The 19092-nt window shown below is 33.0% G+C and overlaps 2 protein-coding genes across 2 annotated transcripts; both read right to left on the bottom strand.

The window, feature by feature from the left end:
- Positions 1-2714: 2714 nt before the first annotated feature.
- Positions 2715-8440, bottom strand: LOC129915075 (uncharacterized). The gene is made up of 3 exons (XM_055994535.1): positions 8414-8440; positions 7294-8352; positions 2715-3773 (listed from the first exon to the last, which is right to left on the bottom strand). The coding sequence occupies exons 1-3, from the start codon at positions 8438-8440 to the stop codon at positions 2715-2717; spliced, it is 2145 nt and encodes a 714-aa protein (XP_055850510.1).
- Positions 8441-11649: 3209 nt separating this feature from the next.
- LOC129916205 (uncharacterized) lies at positions 11650-18423 on the bottom strand. Its single transcript, XM_055996036.1, has 3 exons — positions 18334-18423; positions 17635-18262; positions 11650-11859 (listed from the first exon to the last, which is right to left on the bottom strand). The coding sequence occupies exons 1-3, from the start codon at positions 18358-18360 to the stop codon at positions 11681-11683; spliced, it is 834 nt and encodes a 277-aa protein (XP_055852011.1). The 5' UTR covers positions 18361-18423; the 3' UTR covers positions 11650-11680.
- Between the last annotated feature and the right edge of the window lie 669 nt (positions 18424-19092).

The raw sequence follows: 19092 nt of genomic DNA, 5'->3' as shown, positions 1-19092 counted from the left end.
TGGTAATTAGAAGATAACTGGGGAACAGCTACCTGCAATACCGTCTTCACCATAAGGGCACACGGGGCACGTGCCCAGGGTCCCTATTCTCACACATTAATTCTCAAAACATTTTTGTCGGGCAGACCATCTACCAAATGGAAAACGGCATAGCGTAACTGGTACAATGGTTGGCACCCCCAAACATTTTTTCACTTTGAATTGCAAATTACTCTCGTATTTAAAGATTGACACATAAAATTCATTAAATAACCTAAAAAAAAATGATTAAACAAAAAAAAAAACAATAACTTTTTTTAAAAATCTAAAAATATTTTTTTTTAGTTTTAGCAATTTCTCAAACTGAAACTTACAACGGATACAGGGTATAATTATTGGCAGTACAGTAAAACCCGGATAAGTGCCTCTCGCTTAAGTGCCTAACCCGCATAAGTGCCTTTGTTTTTTAGAACCAAAATTTTAAGGATTTTTTCATATAAAACTCATCTTTTAAGTACCTTTCGCTTAACTGCCTTTCCCGCTTAACTACCTTCTATTTTAAATACTTATAATTGAATTTACTTGCAGGAAATTCTTTTAAGTACACATTTGAAACAAGTTTCAGCAGTAAGAAAAACTTCATTTGCTAAAGCGCTTTAAGATTCAAAAATTCTACTAAAAATAGAAACTAAGTAGTTAGTTATTTTAAACTTTCAAAGTTATTTTGTTTGTGAAGATTCTGTTTTTAATAAATCAAACATGTTTTTTTTTATTTTTAAGTAAATATAGAGATAAGTGCCTATGAGCACTTAAGCGGGTTCTTGTAAGTAACTTACCCGCTTTAGTGCCTAACAAAACGGGGCATTTAAGGTGAGGTACTTATCCGGGTTTTACTGTATATAAAGTACAATTGTTAGGAGTGACAACGATTGATGTTCCAATGAACGTATTATTGGTAGCCCCTGCGAATAATAAAGACACTAGTTACTTTACATGGAACGATATTATTTGCATCCCTTTTTAACCAACCATTGCCTTTTAGCCAGCCATAGTAAACTTATTTTACTTTCCAAAAGGGTCCAAAATTCTTGTGTGCCTAAGGGCCCCAGGCTAGTTACAGACGGCCCTGGCTACCTGCCCCTTGAACGCTTCTTATAAGTATTCCAAATCGCTTCCAAAACGCACCCAAAATGCGTCCGAAACGCGTCCAAAACGCGCCCAAAATGCGTCTGAAACTCGCCTGAAACCCACCTGAAACGCGTCCGAAATGCGTCCCAAACGCGTCCAAAACGCGCCCAAAATGCGTCTGAAACGCGCCTGAAACCCACCTGAAACGCGTCCGAAATGCGTCCCAAACGCGTCCAAAACGCGCCCAAAATGCGTCTGAAACGCGTACAAAACGCGTACGAAACGCCTCTGAAACGCGTCATAAACGCATCTGAAAGGCGTCCAAAACGCGCCCGAAACGCGCCCAAAATGCGTCTGAATCGCGTACAAAACGCGTCTACAACGTGTCTGAAACGCGGCCAAAACGCGTCTGAAACAAGCCCAAAACGCGTCTGAAACGCGTCCAAATGCGTCTGAAACGTGTCTGAAACGCGTCCAAAACGCGTTCAAAACGCTTCAAAAACGCGTCCAAAACGTGTCTGAAACGTGTCCAAAACGCGTCTAAAATGCGTCCGAAACGCGTTCAAAACGCTTACAAAACGCTTCCAAATACGTCCAAAACGCGTCTGAAACGCGTCCAAAACGCGTCTTAAACGAGCCCAAAACGTGTCCAACACGCGTCTGAAACGCGTCCAGAACGCGTCCAAAACGCGAACTTAATTGTAATCGCTAAAGTGGTTTTGGTATCGTCAGACTTCAGCTTTTGTTGCATTTTTTCACCCTTATTTCCAACAGTGAAATAGCACGTTGGTAAAGCATTCGCCTAGTGACCCAAGAGTTTTAGATTCCATCCCTTTTCTATTTTTACTTTTTTTTTTAATAAATTGATGCTCTTTTTCAAAGTTGAAACAACTTTGATTTAAAGATGTTTTATAACGTCAAACAACTTTTAACTAACGAAGTTTGTCTACAACGCAAAATCACTCTGTAAAATAATTGTTTTTTTCCTCAGTTTATAGGTTTCTTAAAAATCTGCAAACTACAAAAAAATTTTTAGAAATTTGGACTTTTTTCAAATATGGGGCTTACGCCAAAAAAACTAAAATAATTGCGGACTGAAAAAAAAATTAATAAAATAAAAACAGCATATTTTTTCAAAATTTTTCCACTTTCCGAGCAAATCGAAAAAGCATTTTTGAAATTCAAAATTGAAATTTTTACTCTTTTCGCAAAAGAGTAAAATAAGGGCCACCCTAGTATACATATATAATATATGTAATGTATATGTATGTAATGTACTGTGTTATGCTTCAAAACATGTTCAAATATGAGTCCCTGTAATTTTTTGCACGAAAAACTTCAACTGAAGATCAACTTCACCGTTCAAAATATCGAAACAGAAGACAAGAAACTTTTATTAAAGTCCACGTATTTCATGTAACATGTAGCTATGGAAAAGTGTTATACCTTACCTATAGTTACAGGTAGATAGTTCTGACTTCCCTGCAGCAAAAAAACAACTTTTGCTTTTTAGCTAATACAAAAACACATTTTCTTCATAAATAATAAATTGTATTTTGTTCCTTAATAAAATGCACAGTCCTTATAAGTAATATAAACTATCAAACTTATTTCTTAACAGCTGGTGGCAAGTATTCATTTTCAGACTTGACAGCAACATTGTTGGAAGATGATCCAATGCTGCCCAAATTAACGCTCTGTGAACTTTGTTCTGATGCAGAACCAATGTTAAGAGCTGGTGAACTGGAAGACGAGCTGATTGATGAACCAGATGCAATCAAATTGGAACCACCGCTTGAACCATGAGCATGTCCTGCATGGTGACCAGCAGCTGCGGGTGAAGCAAAGTTCAAAACTGGAGCAACACCTTCATTTGAGCTCTGTGAAGTTCCACCCAAAGCTTCGTATTGTTGTTGAATGGTGCGTTGAGCATTAAGAGCATCCTCATTTGTCCTGTACTTGATGAAACGGACTTCTGGCTTAGCACGAACATTCTCGCTGATTTGTTGAACTTGGTTAGCGATTTCTGATACATCAGCTTCCTTGCTCAAGACATAAATGGCAGTTCTGTCTTCAGTTGCTTGTTTGGCAACTTGGAGAGCAGCATTGTGGACAGCGCTGTTTTCTGGGGCCTTGATGAAGATTACACGAAGGTTCTTCTTGATAACGGTTTCGATACTTTCTGTGTTTTGACCTTGTTGAACTTGTTCCTCTGGAGCGGAGTAAATGAAATATTCCTTAGTGAGTCCACCATCGATAACGCGATTGGATCCAGGTTGATAGCTGACACCACCTCCAACTGATCCAGATGAACCAGATGATGATCCATAGCTGATTCCAGATCCTCCAAGACCACTACCACCGATTGATGATGATCCCGATCCAAATGATTGACCTCCAGATGATCCGAAACCAATTCCACCACCAAGTCCAGATCCAATTGATCCACTGCTAAGGCCATAACTGATACCAGATCCTTGAGCTTGTCCTCCAAAATCAGCTCCTCCAAATCCTGCACTTCCAAGACCTTGCCCACTGCCGCTACCAAGGGCCAGAGAAGGATTGAAACTCGATCCGGATGAAGCGTAATCATTGCTACCAGATACTCCTTGTTGGTAGTTGTATCCCAAACGTCCTGCAGATGCAACTGCGATGAAACTTAAAATCTATAAAAAAAAAACAAGAAGGGTTAAAACTCCCCGGTTTTATAGAAAAGGATGTTTATTTTACCACAAAAGCGCGCATTGTATCTTCTTTGATTAGATTCTCTTGAAACTATACTCAATCTCTTAATCGGTTTTACTATTTATACCAAATAAAAACTATTCAAGAGACACCATAACCAAATTACCATCAAGAGCCTTGAAGGTGATAATGTATGCCTTCGATGCAGGCTTGAACCACCGAAACCTTTGAAAACGGTCAATTCTCAAAATATGTAGATTCATTTTGTTTGACGTCGATCAGTGGCAAAAAATCGTAAAAACATACAATGTGTTTGTCATCAAGCATTTTGGTTTAAGGCGTCTTCCTTCAAATACGTGTTGAAGCTCTGACATTGGTGTCAAATTTAATTAATTTATTAAAATTTTTGTATGGCATCATTTTGCTTGTTGATCAGTTACAGTTTTTGGTGTACAATTTTGTATTGCAAATTTTATATATCTCTAAAAGGTTGCACTTTTTAAAACTATTTTGGTTTTTTATTGGTTTTAAATGCCACAGTAAGCAGGTCAAATTTTTGTTTAACAAAATGTGGGGGTGATCTATATTTGCAAGAAAAAAAATTAAAAAAAAATCTATTAAATATTCATTATTTATGATGATTTCATTCAACAAAACAAACAAAAAATCAATATCTTTTATAGTTAAACATTATTTTATGTCTATCGATATGTTACCTACAAAGAAAAATTAGCATTGGGGTATAATGAAATTGAATAAGCATTAATAGGTTGTTGATAGCATTATGGTAATTAAAATGAATATAAAATAAAATACTTATTCTTTGTAGATTTATAAGTTTTTATACTTGTTTCCGGAAGTTTTACGAATTATTAACATAAACTGAGAACACAAAATTGGAAATTTATTATTTTAGTGTCCAATTAAAAAAGATTAGAGCAAATTCTTTTGTATGATTTTATTATAAACGTCAGGCAAAAATGAATAAAATGCACGACTGGGTAGCAGGTACCTATACTTGATCTTGCAGTTCAAAGCAATTTTATGTGATTTCCAAATGCCCTAATAATACATTTATTTTTTTAAGATTTTCGAAAATTATCCAAGTACCTACCCCTTGTCTGAAAATTCGGAATTTTCAAAAATCCATCGAATGAGACATCAAAAGAAAGCGCTCTTTAGACTTTTTCATTTTCTTTTATTTTCTTCGAAAGCAGCTATTTTCGGATCAAAGTCCCGAAACAAGTTTTAGTTAACAGATTTGAGATCACAGTGAACAGGCCTATGCATTCAGCAAATAAAATTAAAAATTTATTTTTTTAAGATTTTCGAAAATTATCCAAGGGGTCTAAAAATTCGGAGTTTTCAAAAATTTTCTCCAAATCCATCGAATGAGACATCAAAAGAAAGCACTCTTAGGACTCTATTTATACCTGAAAACCAAAATTTTGTTGGAGTTCGGGTTGCTGAATAATTTGCAATCAAAACAAATTTTGGTTAACAGATATGAGATCACAATGAAAAGGGTTATGTATTCAGCTAAAAAAATTACAAATTTATTTTTTTAAGATTTTCAAAACTTATCCTTGTCTTAAAATTCGGAATTTTCAAAAAATTTCTCCAAATCCATCGAATGAAACATCAAAAGAAAGCAATTTTAATACTCTTTTCATAACTGAAAACCAAAAGTTTGTTGGAGTTCGGGTTGCTGAATAATTTGCAATCGAAATATTTTTTTTTTCATTCGGAAACAGATATTTTCGGATCACATGTTTTGGTTTACAGATATGAGATCACAGTGAACAGGCCTACCCGTTCAGCTAAAAAAATAACAAATTTATTTTTTTAAGATTTTCGAAAATTATCCAAGGGGTACCCCTTGTCTTAAAATTCGGAATTTTCATAAAATTTCTCCAAATCCATCGAATGAAACATCAAAAGAAAGCAATTTTAATTTAATACTCTTTTCATAACTGAAAACCAAAAGTTTGTTGGAGTTCGGGTTGCTGAATAATTTGCAATCGAAATATTTTTTTTTTCATTCGGAAAAAGATAATTTCGGATCAAAGTCTCGAAACAAGTTTTGGTTTACAGATATGATATCACAGTGAACAGGCCTATGCGTTCAGCTAAAAAAATTACAATATCTTTTTTTTAAGATTTTCGAAAATTATCCAAGGGGTACCCCTTGTCTTAAAATTCTTAATTTTCAAAAATTTTCTCCAAATCCATCGAATGAAACATCAAAAGAAAGCAATTTTAATACTCTTTTCATAACTGAAAACCAAAAGTTTGTTGGAGTTCGGGTTGCTAATTAATTTGCAATCGAAATATTTTTTTTTTCATTCGGAAAAAGATAGTTTCGGATCAAAGTCTCGAAACAAGTTTTGGTTTACAGATATGATATCACAGTGAACAGGCCTATGCGTTCAGCTAAAAAAATAACAAATTTATTTTTTTAAGATTTTCGAAAATTATCCAAGGGGTACCCCTTGTCTTAAAATTCGGAATTTTCATAAAATTTCTCCAAATCCATCGAATGAAACATCAAAAGAAAGCAATTTTAATACTCTTTTCATAACTGAAAACCAAAAGTTTGTGGGAGTTCGGGTTGCTGAATAATTTGCAATCGAAATATTTTTTTTTTCATTCGGAAACAGATATTTTCGGATCACATGTTTTGGTTTACAGATATGAGATCACAATGAAAAGGCCTATGCGTTCAGCTAAAAAAATAACAAATTTATTTTTTTAAGATTTTCGAAAATTATCCAAGGGGTACCCTTTGTCTTAAAATTCGGAATTTTCATAAAATTTCTCCAAATCCATCGAATGAAACATCAAAAGAAAGCAATTTTAATACTCTTTTCATAACTGAAAACCAAAAGTTTGTGGGAGTTCGGGTTGCTGAATAATTTGCAATCGAAATATTTTTTTTTTTCATTCGGAAACAGATATTTTCGGATCACATGTTTTGGTTTACAGATATGAGATCACAATGAAAAGGCCTATGCATTCAGCTGATATAATTACAAATTTATTTTTTTAAGACTTTCGAAAATTATCCTTGTCTTAAAATTCGGAATTTTCAAAAAATTTCTCCAAATCCATGGAATGAGACATCTAAAGAAAGCGCTCTTAAAACTCTATTCATAACTGAAAACCAAAAGTTTGCAGGAGTTCGGGTTGCTCTCTAAAAATTTGGAATTTTCAAAAATTTTCTCCAAATCCATGAAATGAGACATCAAAAGAAAGCATTCTATTTATAACTGAAAACCAAAAGTTTGTATGAGTTCGGGTTGCTGAATCATTTGCAATCGAACTATTTTTGAACATTAAACATTGTGAACTAAAACCTTACTTAAGATCCATTGACTCAAAAAATAAAATACATAATTGCAATTTAAAACAAATGCATTTAATAATGTTTTCTTTAAATAATTTAAGTTTAAAAAATGACTTAGATTTAGGGCCCATAAATATTTGTTCTAGCAATCAAACTTTCGATGGCAGATATTGCCGAACAGGTGCACTTATCGATGCCGACTGTCCGCTACCACTAGCTGACAGATTGCCAGAAGAACCCAAAGCACCAACAACTGGGGCGATACCTTCATTCGATATACTTGTTGATCCACCCAATTTATCATATTGTGCCTGAATCTCTTGTTGAGCTCTCTGAGCTTCTTCGTTAGTTTTGTACTTGATAAAGTATACCTCTGGTTTCTGGTTAACAGTTTGAGGAGCTTGAATTTGGCTAATTTGATTTTGTAATTCAACCACGTCAGCTTTTTTAGACAAAACATAAATGACGGTTTTTTCTTCATTGATAAATTGAGCTTGTTTTAAGGCTTGAGCTGCACTATTTAGGTTCGATGTAGGTGCCTTAATGAAGATAATGCGATAGTTCTTCCGGATAGGAACTGATTCAAGTTGTTTGCCTAAACTTTGTTCTTCTTCTGCATCTGGAGGGGCAGTGTGCACGAAAATATCTTTGGTAACAATAGTTCTTGGTTGTGGTCGGAAGGCGGCTTGCTGATTCAATGAGCTTGATTGACCTACAAAGCCTTGCGATTTACCACCCAAAGAGCCCTGAGAATTTCCTAAAAAGCCTTGAGACTGTCCATTGGAACCACCTGAAAATCCTTGAGACTGTCCAATAAATCCACCTTGAGACTGTCCACTGAGTCCATTTGAAACAGGTCCACTAAACGAATTTGACTGACCCGCTAAGCTCTGATAAGAGTTTGTTGACTGTCCAGAAAATGCATGATTGTGACCTTGTTGCAATGGAATTTGTGAGACATCCTTAAAGACCTGTTGTCCTGAGGCCGCAGACTGTAGGGGTTGAGCATATTGTGGAGCTGGAACTGCTGGTGGGAACACTGGTTGAGCTTGTTGTGGTGGAAGGTATGTGTGTGATAAGGGTTGTGATGGGACTATTTGCATAATCTGGGCATTCGAGCCCAGATTTAATGGCAAAGTCAAGGATTGACTGGAAGAACTTGATTGATAATTGTACTGTGGTCGAGATGCAGCTAAACCAATCATCAAACAGAACTGAAAGTAATATAAAGTTTTAACAAAAGGCTTTTTAAAATCCCAAAATCTCTAAGCTTACCATAAATCCTTTAAATTGAAAACCCATTTTGTATCTTCTCCGCTTTGTTAATTCACCAAATCAAAACCTTAAACTGATACAAGTTGCCAGCGGTCAAGGTGCTTTTATATTGATTATAATCTTATTATGTTACGTCGAAGATCTATAAGAGTTATTTGTCCATAATCAAAAAAACCTAAAAATGCATCTTTAACCGTTATACAACTTTTCCATATATAGCGTAACCACAAGCCAAATAACTTGTGAAATGCCTCCACTTTTGAACTTCATTTCAAATGACTAAAACCTTTTTTCCATATAGCATGTCCCCTGGATTAAAAAAAAAAAAAAACAAAGATGTTCGGTTACAAATTTTTGAATAATTTTTGGCCTTAAAAATGTTTGTAATTTATGCACATAATTAATATGATACGTAAACACTATGGAGACGAATTAGAAGTATATTGGTCAAGATACATTTGTATTAACAAAATATGGTTTTGGGATGTAAAACGTTCGATCAAACCAAAACAAATTGACGATGTTGGTTTTTGTTGTTTCGAACATTTTTATTGATTAAGTTGAGATTGTAAATCGTTTTCGTTTACTGCACTTTAAGAAAAAGATATACGTTCAAGTGGTTTAATGATAAAATGATTTAAATAGTATTGTTGTCATAGCAGGAATGATTTTGGTTTTAAATCAATCTTAACTTTTAAACTATGTAGTGTGGTGGTTGTTGGTTGCCAGTTAAATAAACGTTTATTGTTGTTTAAATTAAAAATCATAACAAACTCAACAAATTCAGAAATATAATTTTTTTTCTTAGCGAATTTAAAATTTCAAAAGCTTAGCGTCCGTTTTTTATAAGTTTATATTTTGAATAAGGTGAATTAGAAATATAGATACAGTGACGTGCAAAATTGGTCAAATGTATCGCCTTTTTTGAAAAAGTCGTTTAAACTTTATAAGTGTTGTTATATAAATTAATGTTTTATTTTTATTTTCAATATTTTGCCGCCATTTTCTTCCCTATTTAATTTTTTGAAAATTGCTTCATTGTAATTCTACCTACAAAAAACCTAAAAAAATAGAGTGTCAAATTGGTCTTTGAATTTAACCAATTCTGCTCGTTTTTTTTGAAAAAGGCTTTTTTTTAATGTGTTTAGTTCACTAGAATTCATTTTACCACTTATAACTATGTCCCGACATACTATCTACAAAATTGTGAACAAATAATTTGAAAATTCGGGTGTATTTAAATTAAATACAATCCTTAAGCTCACTGTTGAATTTGTGGTTCTAAAACTAACCTGAACATATGCTCCAAAATTTTCAATAGATTTTCAGCCAGATTACTTGCGTTGACAATGACCTTGCCTGAAATTTTATGATTTAAGACCCATTATTTGACAACTTTAAATCACCAGGAACACAAGAAATACAAATTAGGGGCCCTTTTGCGTTCTGCATTGATGGTTGTCCACACAATTGCTGGGATCCCCGTACCTTTATTGGGCCCCTGGGTACCTTGTCATATTTTATTAGGCTCAAGCAAAAGAGATAATCTTTTTGGTTTATGTTGCATAATTTTTAAGGTTTTTGTTTTTATACAATTTGATAAAAATAACGAACAAGAGGGGATAAACTCCAAAAGGCGTTTCCTATGGAATTCATGTCCGGAGACCGGAGAATTACCTGACCGGTCGAATCATAAACAAAAAATACCAAGACTGGAAACTCGGCGGTCAACTGACGTTTGCCTACAAGCTGCGAGGTGTGGTGAATGTCGTGAACCTATCGTTGTGTTCGTGTCAAATGTGTGGTGAATGTCGTGAATCTATAAATGTGTGCGTGTTAACGTCATTTACCAACGTGGTGGCTTTCACATATATTCACAGACAGCAATGTACACAAAAGGGTTTTGGGGGGAAAGACGTACGAAATTTTCCAGTCTTGGTATTTTTTGTTTATGGGTCGAATACTTACATTTTTTTATCGACTGGTCTTGTTCGAAAAAAATAAACAGTACTTTCTTAGATTTGGAGTAGTTTCTTTTCGTAGTAGACCAGACTCACTCTGCTCTCTCTAAGGGAATAGATTAGATTCCTTTCATATTGTGGAAAATTCCATAACGCAGGACCAATACAAAAAGGAGCTTGGGAACGTATTGGTTCTACGAATTTAGAATAGTCTCAACGCTGGAAGCTTTTCTATTTGTGCAAACCTGATAGTTATGAGAGATTCCCTAGGGGCTAAATTGAAATTTAATTTTTTCGTACCATAATTAATGATATTTCCACGTAAGATTTCTTCTTCAAGTGATGGTTATAATAACGTTTGAGAGCTCATTTTATAGATACATAATTAGAAATAGATGCTTCAATTAATTTTTCAAGAATCACCACAAACAAATAAAAAGTTCTTCAGATTATTATAATCAGGAAATACCTACACCCAAACACGTTCCATGAGAAAAATGTTGTCCCGCAAAAAATGCAATTTCTTTTACAAATCTGCCAGGACTATTTATCCATTTTGTTATATCTTATATTAATACTTATTTCCAAGAAAAAATATTCGTTTATTTGAGTGTTCAAGGAAGACATTTTTAAAAAGTTTCCCCTCTTAATGGCCAACTCATAGAATAAAATGCCTACAACAGAATTCAGATATATTACTGGTATATATATTATTAGATTTATATTATTAAATGTTACTCTAATTACAATTTCCTTATTAATGAACACTGGAAGTTCATAATTCGTAAAATCGGGAAAGGAAAGAACACAGTTCTGAAATTCCCTGGTGTGAACTCTCATATAATCCCACGGGTGGCTTCCAAGCTGGTTCAGATGATTTTTTTATGGGAGTTGAATTGAGAAACAAAATAGGATTATTTTCTTCTTACCCAGTTACGAGATTCAATTAAATGTTAAATTTTATGATGATAAAATTTATTTAATGTTATTAACAAAACAAAATATTTTTATTTAAAAATAAACAACAAACTTAACAATTATGATGAGATAAATACAAAATGTGCATAAGAAAAAAACAAGACATTGAGGTCGTATGCAAAAAAATGAGTTTAAGCCCTTTTCTCACTTTTCACAAAAATTTTTTTGAGATCGATCTCATTTTTTTAGATAGATCTCAAGAAAATGTACTAAAAAGTGAGAAAAAAGCTTAAGCTCATTTTATTCCATATGACTCATTATGTTAGTAGTATATTAAGTTTGGTAAGTATTAAAAAATCACAGCCCTTTAAGGGTTATTTTATAAATCTCAATGGCTTGGTGGTAAATACGATGATAATGATGACGATGACTCGTCATCGTTATGGCCATTTGAGAAAGATCCAATCGATGATGATTGTTGATTTTGTAATGAACCGATAACTGAAGTTACTGGAGCAATACCCTCATCAGAATATTCCGAAGTACCTCCAAGTTTGTCGTATTGTGCTGAAATAAACAAAAAACAAATGATAAATTAAAACAAAAATTAAGTTTCGTATCTTACAACACAAATCCGTTGACCAAATAACTATTAAAAATAATCTAAAAATATCAACTTGTAACGAAAGCTATTTATGAGTATTTATTAAACAACTGGCGCCAAGCTGTTTTGGCAAAGAATGTGTCTCTTTTCTCACCTAATAAGATTTAATGTGCGAACTAACTATCATGAATAAGTTACTGACACTGATTTAATTTTTTTTTTCTTAAGTCAAAATAAAAGAAAAGATCAAACACTTAACCAAAAAGAAGAAAAAAATAAATTTGAAAATTTTAACATTCTCTAACCGAAGATAAAGAGTCCAAACAGAAACTATAGTTTCATTAAAACAATGACAAATGATAATTTTATTTCGACCTAGTTTAAAATAGTAACAACAAAATATCCCAAGCCGGTTTTGAATGGGATGAGATAATAATAATTGTTATTTTTTGTTTTGTGTTTTTTTTTTTAATGAATTTTCATATTTTTTGAATAAAATTTTATGGAGGTATTTTAATTAGATAATAAAAGAAGTAAATGAAAAAAAATCACAGAAATACTATATGAATCATTCAAGGTTAACATAATAATAACAATAGATTAAGATTTTTCTCATAAAATTTGAAGCTACCTTATTGGTGATCAGTGTTGCCATAGCGCAGTTATTGAAGGGTTCAGACAATGAAAGAGGCATATGATCAGTGCTGACAGACTTTTTCAATTCAAGTGTTTAGAGAATGAAAGTCTAAAATTTCATATTAGACAGAAATTGTAGGAACAAATTTGGTTGATGTACCTACATAAAAATAAGACCAATAAATCGTTCTTCAAATAGCCCAGGGAAATTAGTAATTTAAATCGCATTTTTCGCGGGACAAAATTTTTTTCATGGAATGTGTTCGGGTGGTTGTCCTTATCATAAAAGTCAATTTGTTGGGAAAATTGGAGGTTGGGAACAGCCGCCATCTTGGAAAAGAGATTGGTAGCGTTTTTATTGAATAGCTCCATTGTTATTCATTTTAACAGAAAATGACAAAGGTAGGACTTATTAACAATAAAATTATCTAAACAATGATATACAAAACAATTCCGTGAGTTGATTAAATAAAATTTTATAGTTGGTCAAAGTGCGGGTTTGTATCGCAAGGTTGGGACAAAATGACATTTTTTCATATATCTGACGAACTTTTGATTTGTTTGGATAATTCTTCAAGAATGTATTATAGTACTTATAATTACCTATAAAATGAGCCCACAATCGTTATTGTAACCATCGTATTGTAGAAGTAATCTAACTCCGAAACTCTCCATGTACTAGTCAAAAGTGAGAAAAAAGCTAGTTTTTTGCTAGTAGGCCGAGAAAATTTTGGGAGTAGAGGTATAACCAAAATATAAGTACGCAGTTTTGCTGCCATACTCGTGTTAATGTCGATTTCAAAGGTCTGACAACTCTAATTTTGGGCTTTATACGGTTTTTGGGGGGTTAAATAACTTAAATTTTCCAGTTAACGTGAATGGGCTAAATTTGTACTATTTGAAATTATAAATATACAAGCTGATGCTCTATTATTTTTCCTAAATCTGGACACCTTAATCTCGGCTATGGGGTTAATAGAACTCACGATATAAGCTTTTTTAACTAACCATATCAGGCTTTTCAATTCAAATAAACAAACAAAAATCGAAACAAAAAAGCCTCTAAAACATAATCGTATAAACGGCTTATACATATCTTGAGTTCTATTGGTCACATCCTCAAGATTGGGGTGTCTAGATTTAGGAAAAATAATAGGGAATCAGCTTGTATATTTATAATTTCAAATAGTATAAATTTAGCCCATTCACGTTAACTGGAAAACTTACGTTATTAAACCCCCCAAAAACCGTATAAAGCCCAAAATTAGAGTTGTCAGACCTTTGAAATCGACATTAACACGAGTATGGCAGCAAAACTGCGTACTTATATTTTGGTTATACCTCTACTCCCAAAATTTTCTCGGCCTACTAGCAAAAAACTAGCTTTTTTCTCACTTTTGACTAGTACATGGAGAGTTTCGGAGTTAGATTACTTCTACAATACGATGGTTACAATAACGATTGTGGGCTCATTTTATAGGTAATTATAAGTACTATAATTCATTCTTGAAGAATTATCCAAACAAATCAAAAGTTCGTCAGATATATGAAAAAATGTCATTTTGTCCCAACCTTGCGATACAAACCCGCACTTTGACTAACTATAAAATTTTATTTAATCAACTCACGGAATTGTTTTGTATATCATTGTTTAGATAATTTTATTGTTAATAAGTCCTACCTTTGTCATTTTCTGTTAAAATGAATAACAATGGAGCTATTCAATAAAAACGCTACCAATCTCTTTTCCAAGATGGCGGCTGTTCCCAACCTCCAATTTTCCCAACAAATTGACTTTTATGATAAGGACAACCACCCGAACACATTCCATGAAAAAAATTTTGTCCCGCGAAAAATGCGATTTCATGCCCATATTTTGACTAATTGCCCTGAGCTAAAAGGAAAAACCAATATTTCAAATGAAACTGAGCTCCAAAAATAGTATACCTGCAGTTAAGATGTAAGAGCTTTTTTTAAAACTAAATAAAGCTGGTACCTATGTCTTTTATGTCAATTTTAATTTGATTTAATAAATTATTAATCAACACTTAAAACTTAAATTTCAAATAAATCAATGTCCCGTTTTCGGAAATTTGATTACAAAAAAAATAAAATGCACGACTGGGGTCGCACGTACTTGCTCTTGCAGTTCAAAGCACTTTTATGTTAGTCTACTTGTAGATTTTAAAAGCTGGATCTAAATTTTAAAAAACTTGATATTGGGGAAGAGCCGACATTTAGGGCAAAATTTTGTTAAATGAAAAAAATTTTTTTTTGTAATTTGACTTTTTTGAGAAAAAATAAAAATGCAGTTTTATTGCCACTGCTTTAAATATTACGTAAACAAAATTTAATCAAAATCGTTAGAGCCGTTTTCGAGAAATTCGTAATATCGTATTTTTTTGTATGGGAGGTATACGTTCTAAACGAGATATAAAAAAACAAAAAAAAACCAACTTTTAGAATTCCATAAAAATCATCTGTACCAAATTTGAAGAAAATCCATCCATCCGTTTAGGCTGTGGAAATGTGTACAGATGGACGCACAGACGCACAGACGTACAGACGCACGGACGGAATTGCGAGACCCACTTTTTCGGACTCCTCCATCATCGTAATGTTGGTTTTGATTAAAACCTCAATTTTTTTTTTCGACACGAAACCAAGTGCCCTATAGAGCAAGTAAAAATCAAACTTTTTTATTGAAATGTGTAAAATTAATTTTTTCTTAAATTGTATTTTGATTTATGTATACTAAAGGGCTTTTGTATAAATTGCACTGGAATTCAATTAGCAGATAAGGAGAAATTCAGAAATACAAAATTAATGACTTTCAAAAACAGCTTATGACATGTGTAACGTTATTTTTGGTTCAGAAAAATTATTTTCAAAGGGCCTCTACAAAACGCTACAATTTTAAATTGATTCCACGCTTTTTCGCACACTCTATCATCGTAATGTCATGTTTAATTGGTGTCTCAACTTCGAATTTTTTGATTTTTTCATGAATGCATAACCCTTCTGCAAGTACCTACAAATCTCAAAACAAATTAATTAAAATGTGGGGCTATTTTCCAAAAAAATTATAAGGCTTAGAAATTAGTTCTCCTGCAGCAGCATAAGGTCCATGAAAATGGACCTAAGTTTTTTCTGTAGTTTACAGGTTTACATATTTTGAAACTGTGATTATTCCGAGTTTGTTACATTTTTTTTATTTTTTGTACTCTTAAAAAAAAATTGTTACTCTTTTAAAAAAATGTCAAAAGTCCGCGAAAGTCCCATGAGTGCATAAAAAGTTATTCAAGTTTAATGTCGAAAATTAAGGTTTTTCATAAATAACTTTGCAGCGGCAGAAGCTATAAAAAAGTACATATATGGATGATTTGTAAGTTTTGTAATTCCCTTAAAAAAATATGGTAACACTTTTTTTCTACGAGATATCGTTTAGAAGATTTTAAAAAATGTCAAATGTCGAAAATATCGGTTTTTTGCCTATTACTCTTAAACGATGAGTCCTATCGAAAAGATGTTTTGGAAAAACTGTTAGATAATGTGCTCCTTTATAGCTATAACTACCTTTTTTGTTACAGTAGTTTTTCAAAAGTAAAAAAAAAAAATTTGATTTGGTCGAAATTAAAAAATTGCGAATTTTTGCACCTAGCTTCTAAAGTATGAATTTTTTGACGTACATTTTTTACTCAAATCATAGACTATAACGTTTTCCTAAAAAAAGGTTAAAGACATGGACATGGACAGAGATAAATTTAGCAAATTTCAATTTTTTAAATTAAATTTTCTCTGACAAAATATTTTTTTTTTACACCTCTAAGTCAAAACAACTCAAAAAATTAACTTTAGAGCGTGGCAACCCTATGCCCGCACAGGATGTCGCTAGGCAACCCTTGTGCAAACTGTTTCTTTAAACACTACCTTTAAGAAAATAGAAATCTCAACTGGTATAACGATGATGGTAAGATGGCAAGATCTTTGACTAAACATTAGAGCTTCAAAAGTGTATCAAAATATTGGAAATTTGATACTCTATAACTTTGCTAACGACAAAAAATTTTGTAACTTTATCAGAGACTGAGAAAAATACTAATAATAAAATTAAAATAAACAAATTGAAAAATTAAAATGACTTAACCTCAGAGCTCAGACCAACAAAACTAAAAACCAAAGCGTTTGTAAAATCCCCCTATCCCGTCCGGGGCAAACAAAAAGCTGTATATAAGCATGTTCTAATAAATCTGCATTCTCACAATAAGTTATGGAAAATGTACTGGTTTTCACCGGGGGGCCACCTAACTGGTTACTTAGACAACATTACTAACCTATTATTTTATCAATAATACTACATTTTATTAGTTCAAAGGCAAATTCTTAAGGCGAAGTTATGCGAAGAACTTAACCTTTCAACTATGCGGCGAACCGCTTAAGAATCGTGGTATCAGAAGGGAATGAATTTTCTCCTGAAGGTCATCTGGAACAAGTCAGCACACTTCGAGAAAGGTAAATTATTAAATAAATTTCATCAGTCAGAACATAGTTGCAATTGGGACGAGGTTGTATTCGTGCAGTATTAATCCACACATCTTTAAGCTTGATTATATGCGTTCTACGGTCCTCATAAACCCTTTTCGATTTTCAACACCTACCCACGGACAAATATTTGTTTCAAAAAATTAGCAAGGGATCGAGTGAAATTTTATCATTAGGCACGTTGACAGAAAGCCGACCATCACAAAATCAAAAAATTATAACCAAAACAAATTTGTAAAATTTAAAAGTTAATCCGACATTAGCATATTTCATGATGTTTTCATCAAGCACCCACATAAAATAAATCATAATCGACTCTTTAAGTCATAACATATTAAAAAACTCATTTCACGCGTTACTACCAAACTTCACAATTCAAACCTCTTAAGTAAGTTTTCGGTAGGTTTATCCAAAACGTAATATAATAAATTTTGCGTAACGAAAGTGAATCTTAATTGAAGAAAGAAAGTATAAACACATCAAAATATTGATGATAAATGATGGTAACACACTTCTTCAGCATCTTCATAACCCACTTAGTATCTTTGGTTTTAACTCACCTTGAATTGATTGTTGTGCATGAACAGCTTCTTCTTGCGTCTTGTACTTGATGAAGAATACTTCCGGTTTACTTGGTTGAGTTGGTGCAACATTCTTAAAAACAGCTTCTAAATCCAAAGGATCTTGTTTCTTGCTTAAAACATAGATAATAGTCTTTTCCTCAGTTGGAGCTTGAGTAATTCTCAATGAAGCCGTATTTATCTTTTGTGTTGGAGCTTTGATAAACACAATTCGGTAATGTTTTCTAGGAGGCTGAATTGGGGCTTGAGGAACTTGATAGTTTTCTTCAGGCTCCTCTGGTGGAACATGAACGTAAATATCTTTGCTAACAATCGGAGCTAGAAACTGATAGTTAAATTGTTGTTGTTGTTGGGAAAATTGGTTATTGGCAGGAGCAAAAAGTTGTCCATTATTAAAGTTTGATGATTGTTGTTGTAGGTTTTGATTTGAAGATGATGCACCATGTCCTAAGAAAGCTGGTGAGTTTTGTAGTGCATTCTGCAGAAATTGATGTCCTTGAGTAGATGAACCCTGGTTATTAATTGGACCAAGGGTATTTGTATGCAAATGTTGTGGCTGGTAATTGTATGCAGGCACAGCAGAAGCAAGTGCTAATGACACAGTTATCTAAAAACAAGATTTTTATGAAACTTTGGTAACAAAATACATAAATTAGTTTAAACGGTTTATCAACTCACAAGGAACAATCGCATTTTTTTAAACATTGTTTTTTTATTCTGACAAAGCAACGTCAAACAATTGCACTCACTTTGACACCTTAATTCAAACTAAATATCTATTAGTCTTCGACCTTAACTTTTATATCGAGATACAAATTTTTTTAATTTTATGTATATGTAATAAAAAATAAAAAAAAAAAAAATACAACCTCAAACCTCACAACAAACATTCCAAAGCACCTTCGCACTGCCTCATCGGTTTTAATCTTATTAATATCTATGTTTCCTTAGCATCATCATTATTCGAAGGGGGAGAAGAACTATCTTGGTTAGCGTACCATCACTATCATAGCTTTTGGCCAAGAAAAAAACCAACTCATTGGTACCATTCCCTCCATCTCAATATCAGTTGTAGGTATTATCAAATCCAAAAACTTCATTATAAACACAAACATTGTGAGAGTGCTAATCATTTTTTTTATGGCGGAACTTCTTTTACTTTTTTTTTATTTTGATGGGGGAAGTACGTTTTAGCCACGCTCTTGGAAAGGTCAGTTGAATCAAAGAATTTAGGTGTCGATTGCATAAGGTCTTTTTGGTTGAAGTAGATTTGGGTTTTGAAGCGCCTCAAAAAGAGAGCATTTCATTTTATTTTCACGATTTTATATTTTACAACATAATAAAAATAAGCCTGAGGCACCGCCATGAGGGAAATGGTTTTCAAGAAATGCATGCATGCTGGGTTAAATCTTTCGAAATGGGATTATCGTTGGTTCC

This window comes from Episyrphus balteatus, chromosome 3 (genome assembly GCF_945859705.1).
Source record: "Episyrphus balteatus chromosome 3, idEpiBalt1.1, whole genome shotgun sequence".
Classification (NCBI taxonomy): domain Eukaryota; kingdom Metazoa; phylum Arthropoda; class Insecta; order Diptera; family Syrphidae; genus Episyrphus; species Episyrphus balteatus.
The sequence above is the reverse complement of the archived record's forward strand: the minus strand, read 5'-3'. Positions and strand labels throughout refer to the sequence as shown.